Here is a 13,751-nt window from a genome sequence, read left to right as displayed (position 1 = left end):
CACCCCCTGGGCTGGCGCACTCACCTAAGATTCTCACTCTGGGGCTACCCCCTGAAGGGTGGAGGGACCCGGGAGCCCATCGAGGTGAAGGTGGTGGCAGAGGCAGCCCCGGAGGGTCTCGGGGAGTCCCACAGCAGCATTGGCAGGAGTCCGGGTTAGCCTGGGGTGTGACTCTGGCTCTCTAGCTGCTTCCTCCTGCCTCTGCTATGGGCTTCATGCTTTTCAGTAAATTACTTTTCCACTTGCACCAGATGGAGCCAGTTTCTTTTGCTTAAAACTTCGCAATGTCGACTGACACATAATGCCCTTTAACACGCATGTGCCTCCCACTGTCTTCTTTCCGAGCTGTCCTCCCCGGGGAAGGAGCCAGACACTTTTAAAAGGCACATGGGTGGATGGGAACTGTGATTCTAAGCGAGGGGCAGAGATGATGAAGGCTGAGAGAGAAGTCTCTCTCCTCGCTGACGGCTGGGAAAGAGGCTTAGGGCTTAGAACATAACCAGCCATTCCAGCATCTTACAAAGCTTTCTTCAAAAAGTTACTAATGCCAACAAAGGAGAAAAAGAACAATAGTTTCCTTCTCTTCTGTATTACTCTCCAAATCCTGCTCTCACCAAACTCTAAAAGCACGTACCTTTGGCTTACACATTTCTTGAAATGTTTATGGTCTATTTCCTCCAGGATTAGTCTTCAATCTGCTATCTATAGAGAGCTGTTCTATTTTTTTTTTCTATACCAACCCTGAGGGGAAATTATGGCTCTCCTCCACCAAACACTGCAGCATCGCCCCCTCTCCCCCAAGCAGACACAATTACTTAAAACACACAACATGATCTTCTTTATTTAATTGTTTAATCAGTTTACATTCCACAACTGACAGATTATTTATTTTATTTTTTCCATGAACAAGTCATTGAATTATTACCAGACACTTTTTTTTTCTTCGATCGATGATGGAAAGACGATTATTTCTGCCAATTTGAAAAAGAAAATTGCAAGATGGAGTGTCAGTGAAGTCCCCCAAATGCTCTCTGCTTCCTCAGTCCTTGCAAAAATCACGGGAACCTGGCAATTTCCCTTTTCATCCCCCCCCCCCCACTTCCCACTTTCCTGTTACATTCACCTCTCCGAAGAGTACAATTGTCTCGAGATCTGGTTTGGATCACCTTTCCTGTAATTAATTAATTATGAGAAGTAACAGACAGCACAATAGAGCTGATAAGATGTAGCATTCTTGTTAAGATGAAACAACACATTTATTCACATCGTATCAGAATGAATTAACAGAATATTTAATCTTATTTTAGCACCAATAACCACAGGAATTTGCTACCTCCCAGGGCAGAGGCAGTGTTGGAATCCTGCAGTACACACCACTCCTTGTCTAACCAGTCAGAAAGCACTAGGCAAATGAAGGGTAAATTTGTAGAAATCTATATTGACCAAGCAATAATCTGGTGGACCATAAACACTCCAGGTGTTCGAGAGTTTTGTCAGTTATGATCCCTGTCTAATGACCATATAGAAAACATACTCACCAAAGGGGCTCATTTTCTTTCACTTGGTAACACAGGGCTCAGAATGTTCTATTTTAAATGAGTTAAATCTTGTCATACTGGCTCTTTGAAATGCTTTGAGTATGCCCAGGGGTGGCTTGCTTGCATTTTATCCTGTTCTCTGTGCTAAGATCTCGGAAAACTGTCTTCTTCCCCATCCACCCCCACCCCACACAAAAGAGGTTTCTTCGCATCTAAGGAAGGTCTCTAGTCAGGGAGGACAGATAGGCAGTGGCGGCCTGAGTCCCAGTGCAAAGGACAGAACCTGTCATCACCACAACCTCCTAGAAAACCCAGTCTTGCCTGTGGTCACTGCTATCTCCAGCGGATCCCCTTTTAGCACTTGACTTAAAGATACAAATGTAAGGAAATTAAGGGGCTGAAAGGAACAGCTCCGAATATTGGTGAGATGTTCTTAGCAGATGATTGGACTAGATGACAAAATGGTGTGTTCATTATTCTTGACCAAGAGGAGGCCTGTCTAGCCCCCCTCACCACTGTACGATAAAGGGCATGTGCATAGGGATAAGTTGGTGCTCTCATAGCTGAAGAAAGTGACCTGCTCTAGCCTCTAGAACTTTGAGGAGTCATTGGCGCCATGCCCAGGGGCAGTGCTGACACCCTGTGGGGCACAGGTGACATGTATTTGACAAGCTATAGTCCTCTCTGACTAAGCAGGTGAAGCAGAATTTCAGGGGTTAGGATAGCAGACTGGCTGCCCCTGCTGTGCTCTACTCTGGGCCAACACCAACCTCTGGCCTCTATCACCTGGGAGATCCGAGTGACTCATGGGGGAGGGGGTCCGATTAGACATCTTAACAAAGAGTCTCAATCTTTGCTGTCCTATATGGTAGCCAGGTGCCATGTGTGGCTGTTGAACACTGGAGATGTGCCTGGTCCAAACTGCAATGCTTTCTAAGAATAAAGTGCCCATTGGATTTCAAAGACTTCATTAAAAGGAAACGGATGTAAGATATCTCAGTAATGTTTTATATTGATTCCACGTTAAAATAATAGTTTTGGCATGTTGGGTGGAAACGTGTTAAAATTACTTTCAACTGTTTATTCGGACTTTTAAAACTGGGGCCACTAGGATATTTAAAATTGCATATGCGGCTTACATCTATCTCTGTTGGACAGCACTGGTCTAAATTGCCTTCCTGACACCGGTCCCGGAGTGATGATCACTGCGGACCATCAGAAAGGAGGAAGGCTTGGATTATAGGCCCCACCTCAGGGCACCTCATCTTCTCAGTCCGAGGGGAGGCACCTCCTTGTGCTGTAGGATTCCCCGTCCTTCTTTCCTACTTCCTGCTACTTCCCTGCCTCTCAGGGCTTCCTGTTTCATCCTTGCCATGCTGAGGATGCTCTGGTAATTCTCCCATTACCCCTTCCCAAAGCTTTCTTTATCTTACCTCCATAGGCAACTCACGTCTGCTGCCCACGGCCTGTACCCCACCACCCACTAGGGCTGTCTTCCTTCTGCTTGGCAGCATCCCTTAGCCAGCCTCCCTGCTTCTGACATCACAAGCCATGTTTGTACAGTGAGTCACAGATTACAAAGCAATTCACAGGCACCATCTCCTTTGATACTCTCCTACCCCAGCTGGCAAAACTCTGTCAGGATAGTAAAATGAGAATGGCAAAGTGGGTGGGAAAAGGCATCTGAGAACAAAAAGGTAGATCAAAGGCTTTGGACTGGAGCACAAACTGGCTGTTAGCTTGAGGTTACTTTCTGCGGAGTGAGAGGGGCAAGAGGAGCATGGAATAACTCTCCAAACGGACCTCCAGGGGGGAAGCACACGCACCTGCGTGGGCCGAAGCCTCTAAGGATAGCAGCAGAATGGCCAAGGAGACGTGGTGCCCCAGGGGCCCCAGGAGCCCCCTGCTCCCCATTTGGCTGAGAGGACACAGAGACAGTGAGGTAACAAGACTCGCCTGAGGCCCCCAGTGAGCCGGTGACAAAGCTACGAATGCAAACCCAGGATCAGGTCTTTGTGGTGACCTTCGTGATGACCTTCGCCCTTCAGACTTGGATGACTTGCTTTGACTTTCTGGAAAATATATTTTACTTTAAAGGCAAAAAGCTTTAGAACAGAGGGTCCCAAGCAGACACTAGTGACTGTCAAGAGAAGCAACCAGAAAAAACAACAACAACAACAACAACTCCTGTGCCAACGGCTTCCTTCCCTTCAAATCCCACCTGGAGTCAGGATTCTAGGACAGTCTACATAAGTCCTCCAAAAACTGAGGGCTACGTCAATGCGTGTGTCTAGTCTCAATACCCTCCCCCTTATTTTCAGTTTCCACTTTTATTTGTACATTTTTACAAATAGTCTTAGATCTAAAACAGTCACACCATGGGTGGGAGTGGGAAAGTAGTCTGAGAATGAGTTAGTGAAAGCTCCCTATGTGAAAGGCATCATCACATCCACAACGACACAGACACACCAAAACATTCAGGCTTGAGAGGGTCTCCAGGAGATGGGGAAAGAAGGGAGAGGTTTGGCCAGAGGGAGTCAGGGGAGACAGAAGAGAGAGACACAAGAGTTCCCCAAGGAGCAACACTCAGTCCTTGGAAATGAAGAATAGGATTAGTTGCCAAAGTTGGCATCTGTCAAAGTGAGGCCAGGTTTGAGCTACCACTGTGCACCCCTCCATGCTTACACCCAATTTTCTGCTTCTCAAGAGTGAACAAACACCCCCTGTGGTTGGGTAGGCCCCCCATTCTTGGTTGGGCCCTATCCTTATAGTGAGCAAGGACTTGGACTTCTCTTAGAGAAGGTCTCACAGTAACATTGAAACCAGACCCCCTGCAAAGCACAAAGTGTGCAGACCCTTTTGGAAGTGCATTCTTGTCTAGAACCTAGGATTCAGTTTTTCCCAAATAGGATCACACCCAGAACATCTCCTAGTGAATGCACCATCCAAAGGACTTCCTATGAGAACCCATATGCTTTTGATGAAGCCATCTGCTTTACCAACTGACAAGAGAAAGAAGATTCCAGTTCTTTGAAACTGGTTCCCATCTTAAACTTCAAAGACCATTAAAAAATGTTTCAGAGCCTGATCTGTTCCCACTGCTAGGGCATGTACAGCCACAAATCATGTTTGAAGAAAAGAGAAAAAAAAAAAAAAAGGCATTGACCCCATGCCTTGCTTAATAGTTAACTGTGTTAGCTCATATATGCTACTTGCTTCAGATGGTTTACTCATTCTGTGACCTCTGGGAATAATCGAGAGGGATTAAGAGTGCCCTTTGCAAAATTGGCTTTGGACAAAAGGAAGGAAGCCTGAGAATGGGTAAATTAAGGAGCCAACCTCTGTGAGGGACTCGAATGATAAAACAATCCCACGTGCTGAAGCTGGATTGAACGGCCCTATCTGGTGGCCAAGATGACCGCTCACTCCCAATTGTCCTTCCAGCAGTGAGGACCAGACATCACACAGAAGAATTCTGCATGATGGGGGCTCTGCTGCTGCAGGATCATTTGAACAATGCGTGATTTATGTGACACGTCATGTTTGCAAATCACTTTGCAATTTCCTTGTCACCCTTAATATACCATGAGGTAAAGTGTTATCACTATCCTCATTTTGTGGATGAGGAAGTTCAAGTATGGAGAAGACACAGTGCCCAGAGTCACAAATCATTTAGTGCAGAGCTGAAATGAACTTTACAGTAACTGCACTATAGATGTGCAGCTTAATTAGTGAGTTACTCTGGCTTCAGTGCTCTTACACCTATAATTAGGTTGAGAAAGCACTCGAAAGAAAAAGAAAGAAAGAAAGAGAAAGAAAGAAAGAAAGAAAGAAAGAAAGAAAGAAAGAAAGAAAGAAAGAAAGAAAGAGAAAGAAAGAAAAAATACCAAAGCAGGAATCTTTTCACTCTGTTCTGCTCATCTCTAAGCTCTGGCACTGACTTTTTCGAAAAGTCTCTCTGTGGTCTTTCGGGGCTCAGAGCCCTGTGCTCCTTCTGTTATGAACACAGGGTCAAGTCCATGCAGACCAGTGCGGTTCTGTGGTCTGGGACTACATTCCTAGCCCCAGTTGCCAACCCAAGACAACCACTGACCGTGGAAGTGCTGGGGCTGTGACCATCATGATGCCCCTGAGTGATGGAATTATAAACAATCCTTTAGTCTTTTTTTTTTTTTTGTACTTTATTTTTCTAATTTTCTACAGTTTCCTATTGTTCAGAAAAAGTAATCCAACAGCCAATAACAATGTAATCTATGAACTAACAATAATGTTTTAGGAGACATTTTGCACCATGGAGGCATCAATGGAAAGAGTGCAAACAAAGCCCACCAAGTTGACTGCTTTGAGAGACGCCAGAATCTTTTGTGTCTATCAACTCAGGTGGGCTTGTTTAAAAACCTGTCCCCTTACTTTATTGGATACCAGCTAGAAGATGGCATGGAAGCCAACCTGCCTGGTATGCACCCATGATTTCTAAACACAGTGAAATCACCTCTCACTATGACTCATCATATTTCCCTGGAAGGGGCTGGATTTGTCCACTGGGATGGTCAGCCCCTGGAGTGGAAGGAAAATTCTCAGAAAAGGCAGCTTCCCTTTAGCTGTAAGAATCAGCCAAGCAACCCACACAAACTACCCCAAAGATGACCAGAGTGTATTTCTTCCCGCTCCCTCCCCTCAGATACTTGAAAAACAGTTAATTAATGCTCCCAGAATACGTCAGGGGAAGACAGAGTCAATGGCTCTGGGTATTGTACTTGATTTCATTATTCTGAGTCTGACTCAGGTGGGCAGCATTAGGGATCTAAGCAGCACATCCCCCATTAAATCAGAACTACACATGGTTCATTTGAGATCTCTTCTCATGACTGTGGATGACTGTTATGAGGTAGGGCCCATCCATACTCAAGAGTTCCAGGATATTGTCTCCCCTTACAAAAGGAAGGGCAAACATTGTTAGGGGAAACCACCCCCCTCCCAACAAGAGAAGATGCCAGAATGGGCTCAGGGTGCTGCATATGGACATGTGATCAAGGAAGGCTTTGTCTTTATTTGGTGGAGATGTTGAGTCTTCCTAACTTTATGATCCCTGAAGCTGAAAGGATATAGTTATTGAAAGGCTTTCAGAAGGATTGAGGCTGGAATAGGCACATTAAAAAAATTCTGTTTTATATTTTTATGCCAGGAAGCCACTGATCTCCTCTGGAAGCCCACAGCCACAACAAATGAGGAAGGGGGCTACTTGAAGAGTATGAGCGTCTCCAGAAACAGATTCCTAAACTATTCTAACTGATCAACTACTTTAAATTGATGCAGAAGGAAAGTGGAAGTGAGTGGAGAGAGGAAGAGGAAACACGAAGAAACCAAAGCTCTCAAAGTGGGGAGAAAAAGAGATAGGACCTCTTCCCAGGCAGACACTCCACTTGCCTGAATCCTCAATCTCGTAGGTAAGGAGGGAAATGAAAGCCGCCTCCCACAGAGCTCAGAACACATACATGGTCAGAGACCTTGCATGCACAATCTGTAAGAAATTAAACTTGACCTGGGGTCGGGGCTGGGGCTTTAATGAGGCTGCTAACCCTAAATCCCATCAGAAGGTTGGGTTCTACTTTGACTTGAAGTTGGCAGGGGCTCCAGCCTCCTTCTCCTTCTCTGCCCCCTCCTTCTCCATCAGCCAAACCACTGCATCAGTGATAGTGTGGGGCAGCAGGTCTTAACCTGGATCCCTATGTTGGAGGGGTCAAGGTCACCGGGGCAAGGACTTGCCATGTGTATGGGGCTTCCATCCTGATCATGTGGCTTACGCTTTGAATTGGTCCCAAGCAGGATCAGACCTCAGCGTGTATCTGTTCCTACCCGGCCCCACTACCAAAGCAGCAGCTCAAAGCTCCTGTTCTCCTGATGGTGAGTTAAGCCCAGGTGGTTGACTTCTTTCTTAGGAATCTCTTAACACTTCAGGAAAGTATTGAAGGGACACAATAAGCGGTATTAAGGATCGATCATAAAGATGAGTAGCTGGAAAGAGTGGCTGATCCATTTCTGGCAAGCATGGGATTAAAAAAAAGAAGGTATAAATAGTTATAGGTCGGTGAAGCAGTATCTTCAAACATGGCTACTTAAGAAAAGTTTAAGTGATAGCAAGTTGCCCCCTTTAGAATTTTTTCCCCCATTTTCCTGCTGGAAAACAGCTGGAGTTTGGGTCTGGTCACAGACAAGCCCTCTGGCCTCAAACAGATGCTCATGGGCCCCTGCCTCTCCCTGCTGGGCAGAGCCCACTCAAGATACTTCTTGGCAGGAAGACACAAGGCCTCTCAATCTGAGCTGCTTCTCACTCTTGCTCAAGCCCTAGTATGCCTTGAAGGGGGAAACGCAACTCTTCAAGGAGAAAATTTTAAAAATTCTGTATACAATAGAAAAATTGGGTTTTCTTGAAAATGAGATCTCTTCCTATAGAATAAACCCTTTATTTTAAAAATTCTTAGAAGCCCAATTGGAAGGTACTAGCATTTCCTGCTCCACACCTTACCCCTCATCTCTCAGCACACCCATACAAGAGGCACACACACACGAGATCTTTTGCAGAAGCTGACCAATGTCGCTGGGAAGGAAGTCTTGAGTGGTATATCCACAGCTGCATCCAGGTTATATTGACACAAACACACAGAAAATGCACCAGAGAGCTACACTTTTACAGAGACCCTCATTCAGGCCATTCATGCACATGGGATGTCCTATGTGGATGTGCATTACACACACACACACACACACACACACACACTGTCCAAAAGAGCAGATGAGGAGGCAGGCAGGACTTGTAGCCTTGTGGGTGGAGGAGGGAGAGGTGGTTAGTGGGTGAGGAAAGGTGAGGACTGGTAGGAAGACAGATCAGAAGACAGGGAGATGGAACAGGTGCTTGGACGGGAAGGAAGGCTATTGAGCTGTTGGCAAAGTGCCCAAAGCACATTTATTTATGAAGCAACTGAATTCTCAGCTACATGCTTGACCCATGACTGTACAGCCTAGGGATTCACTTTTTGCCTCCCCAAGGCTGCTCAGCCGCAGCAGGGTCACCGAGGTGACGGTCAGCTGCTCCTGCCCACTCTTCCCAGCAGACTCTCGTCCCTACAGCTTCCACGACTCTGGCTGACTTCGTGGTTTGCCAACACCTGCAGGGCCAATTTGCTCAAGTGAGCCTGAGACACTGGGCTGGATTTGTGCCACCTCTGTTTGGGTGCTAGCCACTAAGACGGCTATTTTGGGATGCATGGCCTTGAATATCAAGAGGAAAAGGAAGAAGATGGAAAGAGTCAAGAGTTCTTCATTAATTTACACAATATCATACAAACTCGAGCCCATGGGACATGGAGGTGCTTTCTCTGCATGGGACCCATTTTCTTTCATCTGTACAGAGGTTGCCCCTCGGAAAGGGGTAGATGTCCAGTGACAAAGGACAGCTTCCATGATGGGGAGTGAAGGTCTGGTTTGGTACACGTACTTGTACAACAGCAACAGAGGCAACGTCCCTTCTCCCTCCTGAACTGTGTTCCCCCTCTTCTCTCATGGCTTTTGTGCCCAGCTTTGTCTTGAACTTCCAGATTTAGAGGACTAAATCCTGTGGCATCCCAGAACTGTGACGTGACGGACCATGGGGCCCTCGGCCCAGCGGTTTTGTTCTCGGTTCTGCCCTCTGGGAATTTCAGCTGCACATACAAATAATAGAAAAATGCAACACAAACGATAAAACCCCACACTCAGGGAACATCCACCACACACACACACACACACACTCCAGGGATCTGAAGCTAAGGAACGGGCACCCGCACTGGCTTGGCCCTCGTTATTCTTCCTTGGTCTCGGGCCTCCGGCCTGGGCCACGAAACGACCACAAATGATGGAGACAACAGTCATGATGCAGTATTTCCATTTGAAAAGGTGAAAAGGAGTAAAGGAATCCACCGGGAGTAGTCTCGCACACACGCACACACGCATGCACGCGCACACGCGCACATCACAGCGTTACTCCGAGGCTCTGATCTGCCCTCGCAGGAGTGCAGGTGGGGTCAGGGGCAGGGCGGCCTCTTGTTTAACTGAGTGTAAGGCAGCTGGAAGGTAAGACTGGGTTTTCTGAGCATCCACTGAAGTGTCCTTTTATTGACGTGGATCTTGCCTCTCAGCACATTTGTTCTCTCCCCCTTCCCACATCTACCACTTTGTCCAAAAGTTTGGCAACAAAGAGAAAACTTTCTTGTCGGTCGTTTTCTCCTCCACGTCTTGCGTGTCGCTGGTGGGTCAGGGAGGGAATCAGAACAGGAAGATCAGGAGAAGTGGTTCTGCAAATGACCTCAAAGATCTGGTTACATTCTACGAACTAAGGGCTTCGTTTCTCTGCGGTATGATTGGTGTTGGGGTGGTGTCCTCACTGCTGGCCCCACGGACGGCACCTCCTCGTCTGTTTCCGTGCCGCTTCAGAACACTGGCACTGTCCCTTCCCTGCCCGTCACCCGTCCTCATGAGTGACAGGAATCAGGACGCTATCACGGGTGGCGATGTTCGTTCTGTCTTCAAGACACCATGGAGCCAAAAGTTAAGAAGTGATGGAAGAGCCACATGATGGGAATGCTTTCCCCATCTCGGTGATGAGGCAACACAAAGTCCAACGAGATGCGGGTGCCTGAGCCAACTCAACTCTACCTTGGCACTGGCATCATCTTGAGTTAGTTTTGTTTTATATATGTATATTATATATATATTTATATATATATATATGTATGGGTTTGTTTTTTAGCACACTGTCCCATTCTCGGGTCTGGATTTAGGGCAGTTGGTCCTCGGGACAGGTTGGACAGAAGGGGCCAAGGTACAGAAGAATCCCGAGATTAGCGTGAGGCCCAGGCCCCCCCATGCACAGAACATGGACCATCCATAGCCGTGGCTGATGTCATCGGGGAGTCCATACAGGTAGCGTGGGTAGCGTGACAGCTCGAAGTTGATTCCGGCCACACAGGTGCACAGTGAAATGATGCAGAAGGTTCCTGGAGGGCGAGGGAAGGAACCGGGGGTGGGGGGGTAGGGTGAGGGAGAGGGAGAGAGAAAGAGAGAAAGAGAGAGAGAGAAAGAAGTGAGGTTGACAGCATTTTTCAATTCTCTCGAGTAGGAAAGATGAGACGACCCAGGTATGACCCAGGTACGAGTCGTCTGTGAACGAGATCAATATCTGGAAATATTCACAGAGAGGAGAGTAGCGTGAAGAGATCACGGCTTCCTCGTTCTCCAATAATTGCCCAGTCTTGGGAAAACTTGGCAAGTCTCTCCTGTGGGAAAATACCAAATGAGTATTACAGTAGAGTCTCATGTAGGGTGTAGTGGGGCAGAAGAGGACCAATTCATTTTTCTAAAGCAAGGAAGATTCACTGTCTTTCTTGGGAGACACAGAAAACACCCCTGCCCCTAAAGTAGTTTGCTACTTCTTTAAAGAGAAAAACTCTATACTTTCCTATATAAAATGTTCTTATACAACACCGGGTTTGTCTTTAACCCATCCATCAACAAGTCATCCCGATCTTGGGATTCCTTTTCCTTTTGCTGCAAGACAACATTCTGCAAAGTGTTCTCCACGGAACACTGACCCTGGGAGATATTCCTTTACTAAGGGGCAGTGGAGTCAAAATCTCCAGGAAACTCTATATGCGATTTCTTGCCCGTGAAGATTCATCACCCACAGTAGCATGAGCTCATGTGTCTAACCTAGTCTTTTTTTTTTTTTAAGATTATTTATTCATGAGAGACACGGGGGGGCGGTGGGGTGTGGCAGAGACACAGGCAGAGGGAGAAGCAGGCTCCATGCAGGGACTCATGGACTCAATCCCATGGGATTGGGACTTAATCCCAGATCCCAGGATCACACCCTGAGCCGAAGGCAGATGCTCAACCACTGAGCCACCCAGGCGTCCCATCTAACCTAGTCTTATGAGTATTTCCAAAACACACTGAATGATGGGACCTCCACTTTAAAAAAAAAAAAAAAAAAAAAAAAAGAAGACTCCTAGTGACCTTCAGTGAGAAGAGGTTGCTTTAAGAGAAAGAATGTTATAAAAATGCATAGACTTACAAACCCATTTGTAACCATTAGAGATATGCAGTATACCCAAATTCAAGAGTTCAAGAGCAGAGTCTCCTGTTCCTTCTATCAGCACCGAAAGGGGAGGGAGGGCCCGTGAGTCTGAGAAGGCTGGGTTGGCTTGGCAGAAGAGGGAGAAGCATATATTTTTTTTAAGGGGGTGGGAACAAGAGGAGGGGCATTGTGTTTATATGTATTATAAGACCTCCTTGGCTTCCTGAGGGCCAAGTTTCTTTAAGATCAGACCTTATCTCTTCCAGGCCTCAGGCCCATGAGCATGTGACAGTTTTAATGGCCACAGTGGTAGCAGCCGTACCTAACATTTATTAAGTGTTGTGTGCTAGGAACAGTTAAGTGCTTAACATGTATTGAAACTGTAATCCTTTAAATAAATCTATGCAGTAGGTTATATGATTTTTTTTTAGTAGGTTATATGATTAGCCCTATTTTGTCCCTATCCCTATTTGGTTGAAGAAACTGAGGCCCAGGGAGATTAACCCATCTGTCGGAAATTACACAGGAAATAACTGGTAGAGCCAGGCTACGACCTCAGGCACGCTAGTGTCAGAGTGTGCAATCTTCTTCTCTGTGCTAAGACTGGTGTCATGCAAGGGGGGGGGGGGCCTCCTGTTGTGCACCTGGGTTCAAGATGATTCTCCACCACTCAGTCTAGGGTAGGGTAGTTTGGAGTCTGGATGGCTTGTTAGAGTGCTGGGCCTACTGCCATAGTTTTTGGTTCATAGGTCTGGGTCCAGCCTGTAAATTTGGATTTGCTTTTCTTTTTTAAGATTTTATTTATTTGAGAGAGAGAAAGAGAGCAGGAGAGAGCAGGAGAGATCACAGAGGCAGAGGGAGAGGGAGAAGCAGACATGCCATTGAGCAGAGAGCCCAAGGCAGGGCTTGATCCCAGGACCCTGAGATCATGACTGGAGCTGAAGGCAAGTACTTAACTGACCGAGCCACCCCAGCTCCCTGAGAATTTGGATTTTGAACAAGGTCTTGGGTGATGCTGATGCCACTGGTCCAGGGACCACACTTTGGGACCACTAAGTCAGGAAAAAAGTTTTATTAGAGAAAGGTGAAACTTAATATTTGAAAGTTCAGATGACAGAGGAAAAAATTCACATGAGCAATACATGCGAAAAACGCTCAATTTTGCCAGTATCCAAAGACTTGAGAAATAAAAGCATAGTAAGAGAACATAATCAAATCAGCTGAGTTTTTGTTTTTTGTTTTGCTTTGTTTTTTGATGATTATTTCCAAAACTAGTGAAGGAGCAGTAAAAGGGACCATCCCACGGACTCCAGGGCACGTGTAAGCTGGTGTTTCCTTCCAGGAAAAGTGATCCTCAAAACATTCATACCTGAAATTTAGTGACTTCCTTTTAGATTAAGAAAGGAACTCCACCTGGGTACAAAGAGTTCGCATCAAGATGTGTGCATGGTGAAGGGTGCCTCTGTGACGTGGCTGTTGGAGGGGGAGCCTGATACCTGGTGAACACGGCTCCTCGAGCTGAGAGGTCTGAGCTTTCAACGGAGTGACTGAGGGTGTTGAGAACTCATGACTCTGCTCTGCATCCCCAGAGACCACTAAGGAGCCCGCTGCAAGGACCAGGAGAAGGGAGCTGGGGGCTGGCGTGGAGGGAGCAGGGAGTAACTGTTTGGTGAACGTTCCTTGTAGAGGCAACCGAAAGCCATGTGTCAGGGATGACCTGGGCTCAGGTGTCCCAGAAATAACATGTGCGTGTATGTGTGCACGCACAGGTGTGTGTGTATATGTATGCACGCATGCATATGCGTGTGTGCCTGTGTACAAGCGTGTGTGTGTAGTGACCACCATTATACACAAATACATACGGTACCATCATTGCCTTGTAGAACAGGGGTCCCAAACTTTGGGGAGTTACAAAGCAACCTAGTCCCTCTTGCTGCTCACTGGGGTTCAGACGGAATCAACAACAGTATCCACAGCGGGGGAGGTTCCACGTTGGCCCTGGGAGTCAGAATCTCTTGGGGGAGAGGATAGAAATCTTTCAGTATGTATATATGTAGGTATTTATAACATATTTTATTTACTTATTCATGAGAGACACAGAG

The 13,751-nt window shown here is 46.6% G+C and overlaps 1 protein-coding gene across 1 annotated transcript in view; it reads right to left on the bottom strand.

Moving 5' to 3' along the window:
* Positions 1-815: 815 nt before the first annotated feature.
* Positions 816-13,751, bottom strand: part of TMEM178B (transmembrane protein 178B) — a 343,102-nt gene continuing 330,166 nt past the window's right edge. Inside the window, exon 4 of the mRNA XM_077850173.1 lies at positions 816-10,570. Coding sequence (XP_077706299.1) covers positions 10,320-10,570 — 251 coding nt within the window. The 3' untranslated portion in view covers positions 816-10,319. The remainder of the gene's footprint in view (positions 10,571-13,751) is intronic.

This window comes from Canis aureus, chromosome 15, assembly GCF_053574225.1.
Source record: "Canis aureus isolate CA01 chromosome 15, VMU_Caureus_v.1.0, whole genome shotgun sequence".
NCBI classification, from domain to species: Eukaryota; Metazoa; Chordata; class Mammalia; order Carnivora; family Canidae; genus Canis; species Canis aureus.
The sequence above is the reverse complement of the archived record's forward strand: the minus strand, read 5'-3'. Positions and strand labels throughout refer to the sequence as shown.